General features: G+C 41.1%; 1 protein-coding gene across 7 annotated transcripts in view; it reads left to right on the top strand.

Annotated features, from left to right (window-relative positions):
* Positions 1–14,120, top strand: part of dachd (dachshund d) — an 89,482-nt gene that overhangs the window by 55,926 nt on the left and 19,436 nt on the right. Inside the window, exons 4-6 of one of the 7 annotated variants that reach the window (XM_030125159.1) lie at positions 9,093–9,265; positions 9,396–9,531; positions 9,688–9,816. In XM_030125159.1, coding sequence (XP_029981019.1) covers positions 9,093–9,265; positions 9,396–9,531; positions 9,688–9,816 — 438 coding nt within the window. Of the gene's footprint in view, positions 1–9,092; positions 9,266–9,386; positions 9,568–9,684; positions 9,817–14,120 lie in introns of all 7 variants that reach the window. The other 6 variants (XM_030125154.1, XM_030125156.1, XM_030125153.1 and 3 more) reach the window with 6 other exon arrangements.

The raw sequence follows: 14,120 nt of genomic DNA, 5'->3' as shown, positions 1-14,120 counted from the left end.
TCTAGCTGTCCCATTCATCTTCATTTTTTACCAATTACTGAGCATTATCTGTGTTCTCAGTTGGGTATGGGACTTAATCCTTTTTGGTTAAGCTGGTGCTACAGCTTGCAAATTTCAAATGGAGGAGGGAGGATGATGGGTAAGGGGGGGACAGGAGGGAAAGGTGGAGGGGAAGGGGAGTAGTGTGTGTGTGTGTGTGTGTATGTGTGTATGGGGGGAGGGGGGCAAAAGTCATAGCAAAAACAAACTCAGAAAACTTCCCATCATCCTTCACTGGCAGGAAGCAATCAATAAACAATGACATCACACCAAGGAGAGAGGAAAAAATGGAAGAGATCAATTATTGGCGTTATAATTCAAGTCCTTGTTTGCAAACGTTGCAGCCTCATTGATTAGGCTGTTCTTGTTGCACTCACCATTATTGACTTGTTAAAACCATATTTTCTCATCATCAGTGGTTTTACGTTTGCGGTCACACAGATAACAACGCTTTAAGGGGCGTCATTAATTATTCAAGATGTATTCATTTTAAAGCACAGCGAGTCCAAATCATCATGTTTACTCTACAAACAATACGAGTATAGTACATTGCTCATCCAGAAGGTACATCAAGACGCTGCAATCTGGGGCAGTTAGCCTTAATTTTCTGAGATCAATGCATAACTAGGCTCCTCTCTATATGGGGTCTGTGCTTGGCCATGCTGCAGAGCTGAGTGGAGTCAGCCTGGAGACCATGCACTAATTACTGGAGTGTTTACTGCTCTGCTGGATAGCATTTGTACCATTTTGGATCATATCAGCGAGTCAATGTGCTCTGCACTAGACCGATAAATAAGACGTTAAGATGACAGTGTGTATGAATGAAATTACAGAGGAAAAAATAATAGTCATGATTTATAGAACAAACATGTCTAAATAGGTAAAATTAACAGCCACACATGTATGTATACCTTTGGAACATACAGGGGTGCATTTTAGCAGACAGACAGTTCTGCATGCAAAAGCAGAACACATAGAGACACTGTTCCTGCACTTTGATAGGGATCTGTTTGGTCACACTCTGCGCCAGCTGTCAGCCCAGCTCCACTGCTGCGATTTAATTAGTCTGTTTATGTCCTTTCTAATAATAAAGCTCTCTGGGTGGAAGGACACATCCAACTAGCTAGCTGCGCTCTCCAACCTGCTAGCTGTACTAGTGCTGGTGGCCCAGCGCAGCTAAATGTGGGCCATGATGGAGGATAGCGGCTACTTCCTGCTCCTCTAGACAGAACAATGGCCCTCGGGCTCAGATCTAGTATCACCCCCTACTCAATCCTAACCTTAACCATTAGGGGATAAAGCACATACTGACCTGATATGAGTGTCTAGGGGCAACTTCATCCATCTTCCTCTCTAGCTCTCTTGTGGGAGCTTTTGTCAGACGAAGCTCTTGAGAGGGACTAGATTGTAGCCATAGGCTGAATAGAATTCATTTCACGAACATATCATAACACTTCTTTGGCTGCAACAGATTATTGTGTGGTCTGATTTATACAATTACAGAATAGTTTGTTTTGATTTTCTTTTTCTCTGCTATCGAGGCTATGGTGGACAAAGTAGGGTCATTTTAAGTGCCGGTGAAAACAGGGAAGGGTGGTATTAAATGAGAAACACTGAGCTAGATGAGAGTGGCAGAGCAGACAGACATCCTTCCAGCCTGACTGAAGAGCTTGATGGGTCTCTGTCTCCCTCTTGGGCTTTGGCCCTCACCATCTCTCTATTAGTCTGCCAGGCTCATGGGAGCCAGGTGACAGATAAGTGAAGAACGACACACACATTTTAATAGACATTTCAAAAGATAAACCTGATAATCATTTCTCTTTTTAATGAAGTCTAATGTCCTCGTTCTAATTCCAGTTGCGTCGGCTGTTAAGCATCAGCGTAATACTTGAATATGCATGATTGGGAAATTGTGAGGCACACTGATGTAGCTACAAAATACACAAACGCAGACAACTGCAGAAATAGATTACAATAACAGGGGGAATTGATTAAACATTATTTCCGTAATGATCCATATCAAGTTCTATCATCTTTGAGTGGCAGCAGACTTGCTGCTTGAAGAGAGGAAGAGACACAAGAAGAGACAACATGCTAGACAAACCTCATGTCATGGAAATATTTGTTTGATTGTCTCTTGTGGTTAGCTCACAATAGCAGGAGCAGAGCTATAAAAAACAACTGACCAGTCGAGTTGTCATCCCTCATCAACATTAGGCCTCATTCTTCATTAATTGGATAGATTAATTTGGAGCGCTTTGATGCGGGGGTGATGCATGCGTTCGGCTGTCCCCTCCTCACTATTCTCTGTCAGGTTGAATTTAGCCAGGGAAGGGGCTGACCTTTGAAAGTGAAGAGATCAACACAATTTGAAAAGACAATGTCACTTGGTGTAAATGTGATACGTGTAATAAATGACATTCAACCTTTCAGTGATGATGAGCTTTCGCAGGTTGGAGTAATGTAAAATATGCGCGGCGTGTAATTGCATAGAATCTGAAGCTGTTTTCACATACACAGTAAGATGTGCAGCGTGAGTGGCTGGGTATCATGTGCTCTCATTTCACCATGATTATATCTAAGAGGACAAATTAGCATAGAATAATAATAGTACTGTGTGCACAATAACAGTAATGACAATACAGTAATGACAGCATAATAACTGAATGACAATCTCTTACTATGATTATGCTGTAAAAATGTTCCATTGCCTTGACTATGCACCAATCAGAGCGTGAATCAAAGAGCATAGAAATAGTTGGTTGCGTTCCATGAAAGCACTCTGTTGGTCGCTTGAACCAAAAGGTGTTTCTTCTCAATTATGATATGGGAACCCTCATCCAAATAGAGCTATCAGCCATACTGAGCCCAGACATCTTCACCATCACACAGCCTCTCCTCTGGGACCCAGATAAAGAGAGGGAGCGAGCAAGTTAAAAACATGTTAAGGAATTTCACAATCGCAGCCTGTCCTTCACAGTACGAACGAACGTGAGGGAAGTATTTCATGATAAACCGTGTTTAGAATTCCCTTAGAAAACACACTTTCCAACAAAGCAGTCGTGGTAACCTCATTATAATGTTCAGTTCAGTGTAATTAAAATGTATGTGTTTATTAGACTGCGCAGATATAAAATTCATGTTACGGTTAGAAACATCACTTAGTTCACCTTGAAATCATTAGCACTGCGACTGTAAACAGTATATTCCATTAGTGATTTTCTTTCATGGAGTGATTATAATAGTGTGAGAGAACAGAAGGTAGTGATGCTAATTTTGTAATTAAAACAGATGATCTGATGACCACATGCAAACTGATACCCCCCCAACCCCACCTCTACCAAAGTGATATGACGGCAGAGTGGGCCGTGATTGATAACGCTCGTCAATATATTTCATTTCAGGAGCCTTAGTCAAATGACAACTGGTTGTCATTGACTGAAAGCAATCTTTTTAAAAGGGGAGCCTTTGCTAAGTATCAGATGAAAATGATTCCTCTGTCTGCTTGGGTGTCACTGTCTGTAGGAGCTTTATTGATTGGGCTTGAATATATTGCACCCGCAGTAGTAACAGCTGCTAGTAATATCTCTCCTCTCCTTCTGCTCTCCTCTTCTGCTCACAGCACTTTCTATGCCACAGTTTATTGTCAGTGAGCGGATGTTGGTGTGCACTTGAGCCGACGTTGTGTGTTTATCAAAAGTGATGTGTGACAAATGTAAAGTGAGCCTGGTTCCGACCCAAATTAGAGAAGCAAACGCCGTTCACTAATGTGTCCTGAAGGCCTGGCTGTCCTGGCCAACCTCAGCCATGTGCATGACTGCGTTAAATAAACCTACCATTGTCTGCGCTCTGTGTTATCGGGCACAAGGATGTTGGCATTGGTTGGTAAAGGTCATTTACTGTAATGAGATTTGCCACATGCAAGCATATGGCTTGATTATTGCCCTGTTCGTTAACATTTTCAGCAAAGAGACAAATAGACAGCTAAAACAGGGGGCTAGTGCGGGTGGGGCTCTGGCAAAAACGTGTTTAGCATTTTCTCTTCAAAGATAGGAAGAACTTTTTTCACCACAGATCTGTCACCGAGATGATTGATCTTTCAATTTTCATAAGGAATGCGTACCATTAGAGGCGAAGATTTAAATTACCCTATAAAAGTTGCCTGCCTTAGATTTTATACACTTAAAGGACAAACACCTCTGTCTGTCTTCTTGATAATTTCTACCACATGTTACACTCCAGTGGTTTGGGCAGGAAAGCAATTATGTTACCTCATCAAACCAGAAATGTTTTCTTATCATAGTTTCTCTTACATTACATTGCATTAGGCATCTTGGCAGGAAATCTTTGCCCACCTGAATCATTGGAAACTGTGCCTCTTTATCCTGGCATGCTAAACACATTTTGTTTGTTGATGTGAATTAGATTGAAATGTATCCAATCATCATGGCTGTTGGATTGTTAAGAATATTGTCTGCATGTGTTTCTGTCAGGCTGGTTGCATGTGTGTGTATATATATGTAGACGTGTACATATTCATCTATACTACATAATTGTCTCTATGTTTTCATGTTTACCTCTCCTTGTTAGTGCAAGATGTAGTCTTTTTATGTGTCCTTTTGCCCGTATGCTTGTGTGTGTATATGTGAGTGTACAGCAGGTATTTAACAAAGGCAAGATGTTTACTTTATTATCAACATTAACTGCGCAAACACAAAAGGCTTCAAAGTTTCATTCAATGACACTGAGGGGCTGTGGGTGGCTACATCAAAGCTCAATACCTTCCTCTCTCCCCCCCGTTTTAATGAGAAACAGGACTCACCAGCCTTGACTGAACCTGCCATCTGTGTGTGTCTGTTTTTTCTTGTATGCATGTGTGTGTGTGGGTGTGTGTATGAATGCAGGAGCAGTTGTGTGTCTATGCATTTGTAAGCATGTGCTTGTGTTGTGTAAAGTGGCACCATGATGCCAGACAACATATTTATGGAGGCTGTGTCTTATGTTTGATCTCGTGGTTATAAGGCTTCCTCCATCTCCCGTGGCAGGGCCTCTGATTTTGGGGGAGATTAACAGTTATAGTAAAGATGAATAGCTGATTAGTACTATGGAGGGCCCTCTAAATGTCTCACTGCATGACAGACACTTTTTCATGAGCCATTCATTTCCTTTTGGGACTAGTGTGCAAATCCTTGATACGACCACAACAAAGGCTCTCCATGTGTGTGCAACGCTGTCTCACCTTTGTTGAAGAAATGCATACACAACATGGGGGCATTTTACAAGTGCAATTAAGAGGAAAACTGAGATTGTTTTGCAGCAGCAGTCTGCATATGCATTGTGCAGTGACTCAGTCCATTTAGCTGCTTGACTGGATTGGTCCTGTTCAGTTTGACAGATCAGAAGAGGAAAAAAAATATCTCGACACCATGAAAACTAAAGGCTTAGCGCTGAGCAAATCAGCCCTTTGTCTTGTTCAATTCAAATCAAAGGATAACCAGGAATGTTTGTTTGACAACAGCATTTACAATGCATTGTTCTGAAGCCCAGAGCCTCCCAAACAAAGACAGATAGGCTTTAAACAAGTCATTTAATTAGCACCGGATCCCCGGCTTTGGCTGCGCCAACCAATTATACATTCCTGAGGCATGTGCAGGTCCTATTTCACGGGAGCGAGAGGCAGATCCTCTCCAGCCCTGTCTCTTACAGTACATCTCTCCCCTTCCATTTAAGAGAAGGTAAATAGCCCAGACAGACAGCTTCATTAGCCAGCGTCTGAAGAGCGCAGGGCCGATTGTCGCTTAAATAGTCCGCTTTTACTGCAGGCCCAGCCGGCGACCTCCGATCAATTACAGCTGACATTATTGTTTGTCGGGAGCTTTTTTCCTGGACAGAGGGAGTAAAAAACGAGATCAGGCCTGAGCTTTGGCTGGAAATGTAATCTTCCCCCTCTCTTTGGTTCTTTCGCTCCACAAACAATAAATCATTCAGTTGAAGAGATAATAAAGTGCCAAGTAGGAGCTAGTTTAATTTTTGTCAGGGGAAATCTGTCCACAACAGAGTTAAGGGTAAGGGGCTGGCTGCTTCTTCTGTATCATTTTCAATGACAATGGCTTAGTTCCCTTTTTCCTTATTTTTCTCTGTAGGGTTAGATGGCTAGAAAGGCTGAAGTCCTGTTTAGATGAAGATTAACTGCAGCGCAAATCACTGCAGGTTCTCATTTCTGTCATCAAAATGAATTACTGCTCCCTTTTTAATCATTTTAAAACATTCAACATTCAATCTTTTTTTGGTATGATTCTTTTAAGTATCAGACCTACCGTTAACCATGAGGTTTGGTTCTGATGTAACAGCTTTTTAATCATGTTGTTACCAAGGGCTGTTTTAATTCATTCAATTCATCCTCTGTGATTCAGATCTTTGCTTATCCATGCGTAAACTCCCAAGCACTGCACCACATAATAGCTGAGCTGTTTATATTGGTATTAAGTGATTTGTAGTTTTAATGATGGTAAATAGGAGTTCACCTTTGCAGGTCCCACAGGCTTACTTCAGGTAAATTACTCCAAATGCATTGTTTATGCCCTTCAGGAGAGAGGGAGGCTTCTGGGAATTCACCTCGCATCAGGTCTAAACTTCTGTATTAGAGATAAACCGAAACTGACAAATATGTTTCTAAGGGTTTGCCCACTGGAATATCTACACAATATCAAGTGATTAATGAGTCTGACTAATGCTTGTTGATTTGTTTTTTGGGGAAAGAATTATCTGAAAATCATTGCACATAACTAACAAGTGAGAAATTGTTCAAGAGTGTGCTTTGCCCTTTGCTTAAGATCCTTAAATTCAAGAGGACAAAATCTAGCAAAGGAGGGGGGAAAATTGCATATGAATGAAACAAAATGTAACTGTCTTGCACAAATGCCAGATTCCCTGAATAAACCAATATCCCCCTCACCTGGCTTCTTTCAGCTACAGAAAAGGGATTTGGTGGACCCTTGTTGGCCTGTGGCACATTCCCCTACAGTAGTCTGAATGGGCCTTTATGGGAGAAACAGCGCTTTAGGATGGGGTGACATGAAAGGGGCTGGACAGGCACTGAAAGCGAGACTAATACCCCTTAGAGTGAACAGAGGTCCAGTGTTTCCCCATCAGGCTGTCTGTCAGGTAGAGACACATCGCTAAAGCTCATATACTATTAAGTAGCCTACATGACACGACAAAGAGATGAAGAACGTGATAAGAATGTTATTTTCATTTTTTCCTCCTCTTTGTATTAAATTTTGAAACGTTTGCCCGCTTAAGTCGGTGTATCTTTACGTGAATACTGCGTTTGATTGAATGGGAGTAATGTATCCACCTCAAAAGCAGAATAAGTCTCTTCACTCCGGCCCTTGAGTGGCCTTGAAAGGCTGATAGGTAGCCTAGTCCTCTCCATGTTGTCCTACAGTAAGTACCCCCGCAATCAGGCCCTCTGTGGTGTTTTTTAATTGAGCTTAGCCTGCTGAGTGGTAATTGATTCAGTCTGAGCTACAGCGGAGGCACTGATACAAGGTGCTGCTTGGCTTCCGCCTTTCTTTAATCTCCCCTGCTTTATATTGTTTGGGAATACTCGCCACTGAGAAACTGCATGCCATCTTTCTTATGGAAATCAATGCTTCTTTTGGAAGAAGGGGAATGACAGAGAGGAGTACTTCTCATGTACTTTCATTTTCAACCAGTGTCCTTCTCTTTAGAGGCTTCGCCATGCAGATCTCCTTGCCCTTTGGCTACTGATGTTTTGTCAGAAGAGAAGAGTGGAGTTGTTTTGTGGATCAGCTTTCTGTAGCGCAGTATCTTTTTTTCCTTCTTTCTTTCACGAAGCTTTTTTTTTCTCCTTTTTTTTTTTTTTACCTTGAACCAGGCTGCCAAGAAGAAGAGAAAAAAAGGAGTGAAAAATCAACAGAGAGGCTCAATCAGATCCAATAGTGTCTGTGAGGTTTTCTTTAAAGCATTTGAGGAAAAGCATCTGAGTGGTGGAGGAATGAGACCAAACTGTTCCCAGTCACTTTTGATCCTGCCAGTTCAAAGTCCCCATAGAGCAGAGGGAGAGAGGAGGGTGCTGTGTTTGGGGGGGGTACAGACACCTAGCTTTGACCTTCTGTCTGCGCTCATGTCCTTTGAAAGTTGGCTTGTTTTCATTAAACCATTCAGAAACCCAGTGCGGGGCCACAGTTTGACTAACTAGTAACCCCCTATGGTATCTTTATTAGGCATTCTTTACATTTTCGGACTACTAATGTCTTCAATTTTCCCAATTAGACGTCTATTGCCAGACAGAAATTGAATAATTTAAAGCATTTGTAAGATATCTCTGATGTTGTAATGGAATAATTTGCTTGAATATGAAAGAGAAAGAAATGAAAAATCCCATTATTGTGAGAGCTGGAAGTGACTTTACTCCTTTTGGTCTCACTCTCTTCTTCTTCTTCTTTCTCTCTCTGGTCTGGAATATAGGCTGCTATAATTAGCCTAAAGTCATTGCCATACTGGAGTCTGGCGGTACTTGTTTGTCATTAGCACATTTAACTAGTCATTTGGGTAATGGCTTTCAAGATTGCCTTTGTTTTTACAGAGATATTTTTTATATGTAAATATTGAGACAATCTCCATAATGTGCCCTTTTTATTCATCATAGAATAATTGATGCATCTTTATTACTGTGTAAACTTTGGTCTTTGAATGACTGTGTATATAGTTATCATCCCCGTTTTCTTTATTATTATTGCAGTAGTATCTATTATTAACGTATGCTGTAAAACATTTATATGTATTATGCTAACATGGAAAGATACCCGAGAAGCGATTAATTTAAATTATTCAATTTTTTTGACTAATGGATGGCAGTGTAAAGCTTTAGTGTTATTGGACAGCAAGTTTAAAGGGTATCTCAGTGGTGGGAATTACAGATTTAACAGCACCAGGTTTGGAGTTTTTACTCTCACAAGTTTCCCCTGTGAATCTCTCTGTCATAATATGCATCATTGAGTAACCAACGACCTCTTCATATGTCATAGGCCTGGAACTCCCCTTCATGATGATGCCCCACCCCCTGATCCCAGTCAGTCTGCCCCCAGCCTCTGTCACCATGGCGATGAGTCAGATGAACCACCTCAGCACCATAGCAAACATGGCCGCAGCAGCACAGGGCCAGAGCCTGCCCTCCAGAATGGTCACCTCTGTCATAAAGGTAAATTTTTATACAGAGCGAAAAAAAAGCAATACCCTAAAGATAAATGAGCATCCTTTTTGCGTGATGTTTTAGTCTACACTGGATATTTATTTTTGGTGTGTGTTTTTTGTGGCTGCTGGGGTTGCAGGAACGTGTGCCGGACAGCCCCTCCCCTGCCCCCTCCCTAGAAGACAACAGGAGGCCAGGGAGTCACCCATCATCCCACCGCAGCAGCAGTGTGTCCAGCTCCCCAGCCCACACAGAAAGCTCTTCAGACAGGATACGTACGTCTCTATATGAGCTTACAACACAGATAAATGGTGAAGAGGAAACGTCACATATGCTTTACAGACTGTTACGTCGTCTTACTTTAATGTACACGGCTGACATAAAATACGTCTGTGAAACATCTCCTGTTTTTTTCTCCCCCCATGTAGCAGCACATCACAATGGCCTGTCCATGAACCATGCCCTGCTAGGCCTGTCTCCCAACATTCCCCCTGGACCGAAAGAGGGAGATCTGGCCCATGACATGAGCCATGAAGCAAAGAGGATGCATGCTGACAAAGGTGAGTCAACACATTACAGACAAAGATTTTTTAAGCATGCAACAGAATAAAATCCAAAGTGGTAATTCACATAAATACAACATTTTAGTTAATAGCTTAAATTGCACTTACAGATACCTCTGAAAAGGAGGAACTGAGGAACTCACCTGGTTATTTACATCATACAGCTGCACTCCACTGTACAGGTTTTATTCTGTACTGGGAATTGAGTCTGATGACCAAGATCAAGACTTAATGTTTCCAGGAGAGCACAGCAGGTGTGCAGGTCTGCAAAAGAAGCTGAACTAAAAAATTGGAGCAAACATTTGGGTAATGTGTTATGAACTGCTTTATGAAAGAACTGGTAGTGAGAATGACAGAAAGTACAATGATCTTAGAAATAAGATAAGATGAATTATAGTTACTCAGTAGAATTGAAAAAAGTCTGCACACCTGATATACTTCCTCACCAAAGAAACTATTTTAATACCAGGAGAACTAGCATTACCTGATTTTATTATATATCATTTTACAAATACAACCAAAACAATAATCATAATCATAATCATTTAGACCTTACAGAAATTACAGGACCAGTATATTTTTTCTGTCACCCGTCACACATATCAGTTTTCCAATTTTATATGCAAAATTAAGACTTTCTAAAATGTAGATGGAAGGAAAATCTGTTGGAATTTGACATAATTTATGTCATCCCTCCCTTGTAAATATTCAAGATGCTGAGCATGAACCTCTTAGCTATAAATGTATTGTATATTAATTGCTGGTATTATTTGATTATCATTTTGCTGTGCTTGTAAAAAAAAAAAAAAAGAAAGAAACAGTTATAAATCAGCTGTGGATTAAATGCAAAATGAAGCAAATAATAGATTTTAGTATTCTCTGTAGGTTTTAAGCAGAGCCGGGGCGGGCTGTGCTGGGTGATACAAGGTGGGGCGGGGCTGATAATGATATTAAAACCACTGTGGAAATCACTGGGCTGTATGTTCCCTGTTGGCTACGCTGACGTGAAGATCAGTGTTGGACCTTCACTCACAGGGTGTGAAGCAGTGAATAGTAATAATTAGCAGGATCATGAGCTGAATTTATGGGTCACAAACTGTGTGTGTGTGTATGTGTGTGAATGTGTGAGAGAGACATAAAGACAGACGCAAAGAGAGTGAAACAAACAGAGCAGTGCAAACACAGAAAAGCAGGAGGTTTAGCCAAGAATCCACATACTAAATCAACTGATTTTTTTACTCAATGGTAAAAATCTTACTTCTAAACTGAAGTGGCTCCTCCATGCTCAGATAATCAACACAAATGGACTGTAATTTCTTTCCAATATTGAAGGAGAAAGCAAATGACCCAGCCATCTACACCAATTCTGGCTAGTTGACCCACACACATCTACAGGCAAACACGCGCTGTATTATCTTTGAGATTGTCAATTCCTAATATGTCACTGGACTTGATTAGGATTCTGAGCTCTCCAGTGTGTGCACCAGAGGTCTCGGGCTGTGGAAAACATTTTTATAAAATAACCCATTAATGCAGAGGAGTGCAACTAAATTAGTTACCAATTTGCTGAGCATGAATTAATGAAGAGAGCTTCTCCCGGCTCCCACAGTTGTAATTTTCATAATAACCCCAGACCTTTATTTGGCAGGTTGTTTAGTTTTTTCGTTTGAAGGTTTTCATTAGTCTAATGAGGACTGTGCAAGGGCGAGCAGTCAGCACAATTTACATGAGGAAGCTATCATAATAAATGAGGCAATTTGAATAACATGCACAGGTTTATGCAGCGAGATAAGAGAGATTGTAGCAGCCAGATTCAGAGGTAACCAATACATTAGAACCAACTAATAACCAAAGTAATTCCAATAAAAGCTTTAAGTGAAGGGAATAAAATTAATGATAGATATATTGAACTGTAATGATATGATACATGATGCATTAGATTAATAAAATAAATGTCTTCCATTGTTAAAGAGGGGAGAGGCCTCGCCATCCGAAGCTTTGTTTATGGTGAGCTTTTTAATTAGGCTTGTTCATCGCATCAGTTTGTTTAGATAAATGAGATAACATTCCAATGGTTTAATGATATCTCTCCACTTGTTTGATCTTTATGATCCTGGCAGAGCATTAAATTAATCTCTTGCAATGCACTCTTGGAAGATAGTACAGTAGGCGCAGAGGAAGGATGCAGTGCCCCGGCTCATATGGAGGCTATTTAAATAGCCAGACACCTCAGAGACTGCCACTATAATGTCACATCACTCATATCCTATGAACGTGTCTCGTCTTTTTCATGTCATCTCTGCTGATGAAGGACAAAGGCTGTTTGTTGTCCTCTAAAAAAGACTCTTTCCAAAGTTGTGTCACCCAGTGCAGGGTAGCCAGATGGTAGTTTTTTGGGCTGTTGTTTGAACTTGATTATTTTTTGTCCAAATTCTGCTTGTGAAAAAAAGGAGATTAGATGATGTTTGAGAAAAAAGGCTAGTAGAAAGCTAAGTGTTATCTCACATGTGACTAATTGAATTGCTTCAAACAGAAAGTCTGTGGCGATAGCTTCCGACAAGCCTCTGTCTCATGAAACAGCAGGTAGCTGACAAACAAGGGGAAATTTGAAAGGTACGGAAGCCTTTGGCTGTAAACTTACTTTGGACATCAAACACTTGACATCATTTTATTTCCTTGGGGAAAAGGTGTTTGAAACAGAAGCCATATGTATGTACATTGAAGTATAAGAGTTTCTGTAAATACCATGTGGCAGTTCAACCGTGTTGCCAACAACAAATTTCACCACTTTACCTCAGCTCTCACACTGCAGTTAAACATGCCACATCTCTTTTACGCTCAGCTAAAACGCCTGACAGGATAGTCAGAGGCAGGGACTACAGTATGTAAACTGATTCTGTAAACCATATTTTAAAAGCGTGTGATTCACTGGTAATGCGATATTGGCACTTCCCTGGTAAACGTTATATATCCGTGTTGACACAACAGGAGATGCACTCATAATGTCCTCTCAAGCACAAATGGATGCTTGTGGTGTATTATGTCACCTAGAGGTGCATCATTTCATACCTGCTATCAACAAAGCAATCGTTGATGCACTGAGCACTAGTTTGACCACAATGGACAGAGCTGATTTGCCACGCCTTTTCTTTGTCAGGAAGCGGCCGAGATGCCCAGTTGATGTGCTTAAGGCTGGTGCACTGTGTACTGTCTGCAGTCCCAGTGTACAGTCTGAATGATTAAGTGGAGCAGGTAACAGTGTCACAGTCTATTAACATACAGCTGCTTTGGGCAAGGACCTGTGGTTGCTGATGGGCTCGTAGTGAGAGGGGGGGATATAGTTTGAAAAAAAGATGAAAAAGACTAAAAAAAGTGATTTCTAGTCTTTGTAGTCTTTGTTCTGTTTCGTCTTTGCATAAGCATTCGCAATGATAAAAAGGTAGTCGGGGGACTTTGGGTCAGGCAAAAGTTTCAGCGTCAGTTTTGTGCCTTTTTTTTGTGCCGTAAATATTTCACTGACATTGATGGTATCTCCGTACAGTATCATTAAAAGTTCGATATGTTCGGTGTAAGCTCCTTCTCTTCATCTTTCTGACTTTAATGCATAGTGTTTTGTTCAGTCCTCCCGATGTCCTTGGCGTTGCGAGCTTCAAACACATGCTGACTACCTGACTTTCTCTAAGTCAGGAGGCAAGATCATTAGCCATCACAACCCTGAAATGTGACTTGGCAGACAATAATGCTTTATGATCAAACAACTTGTCAGTGCGTCCTGTTGAAATGAAAGAGTGCAAAAAAATAATTCAATAGAGGATCAATCAAATTTCCCCAGCCCATGTGAGAGAGATTGCTGATGGTGCAGAGAGGGGCTATTCCTCGAGGACATGGGAGTTCATTTGGATATTTGTTCTCCCCCTCATGAATGTTCCATTGCGTGACACCATCTCCTGCTAATCACATTTCACTGAAAAGGGGGGATGCTTTTAGGGACGTTGAAAAGAGAGAGGTTCTTTTTAATCTTTGAAATGCCTCAAAAGTGACAGAATGCTTTCTCCTGCCAAGACGTGAGCCTCGGATGGGGAGATAAATATGCTGTGGTCAGCTAAGTGTATCTAGTGAGCAGAGAGGCAAATTTAATAATGCATTATCATTCACTGGCGAAGGTGAAATCTCCCTGTCCATCAGAAGGCTGAGGCCTGTTTCATGTTACCCTTCACTGCAAATGAACAAGTGCTTTACTCAGCCATACCAGAGATGCACACTAGGCACCAGTGCTCGACTATATATGCTGCTCTGGACTG

Source organism: Sphaeramia orbicularis, chromosome 21 (genome assembly GCF_902148855.1).
Source record: "Sphaeramia orbicularis chromosome 21, fSphaOr1.1, whole genome shotgun sequence".
NCBI classification, from domain to species: domain Eukaryota; kingdom Metazoa; phylum Chordata; class Actinopteri; order Kurtiformes; family Apogonidae; genus Sphaeramia; species Sphaeramia orbicularis.
The sequence above is the reverse complement of the archived record's forward strand: the minus strand, read 5'-3'. Positions and strand labels throughout refer to the sequence as shown.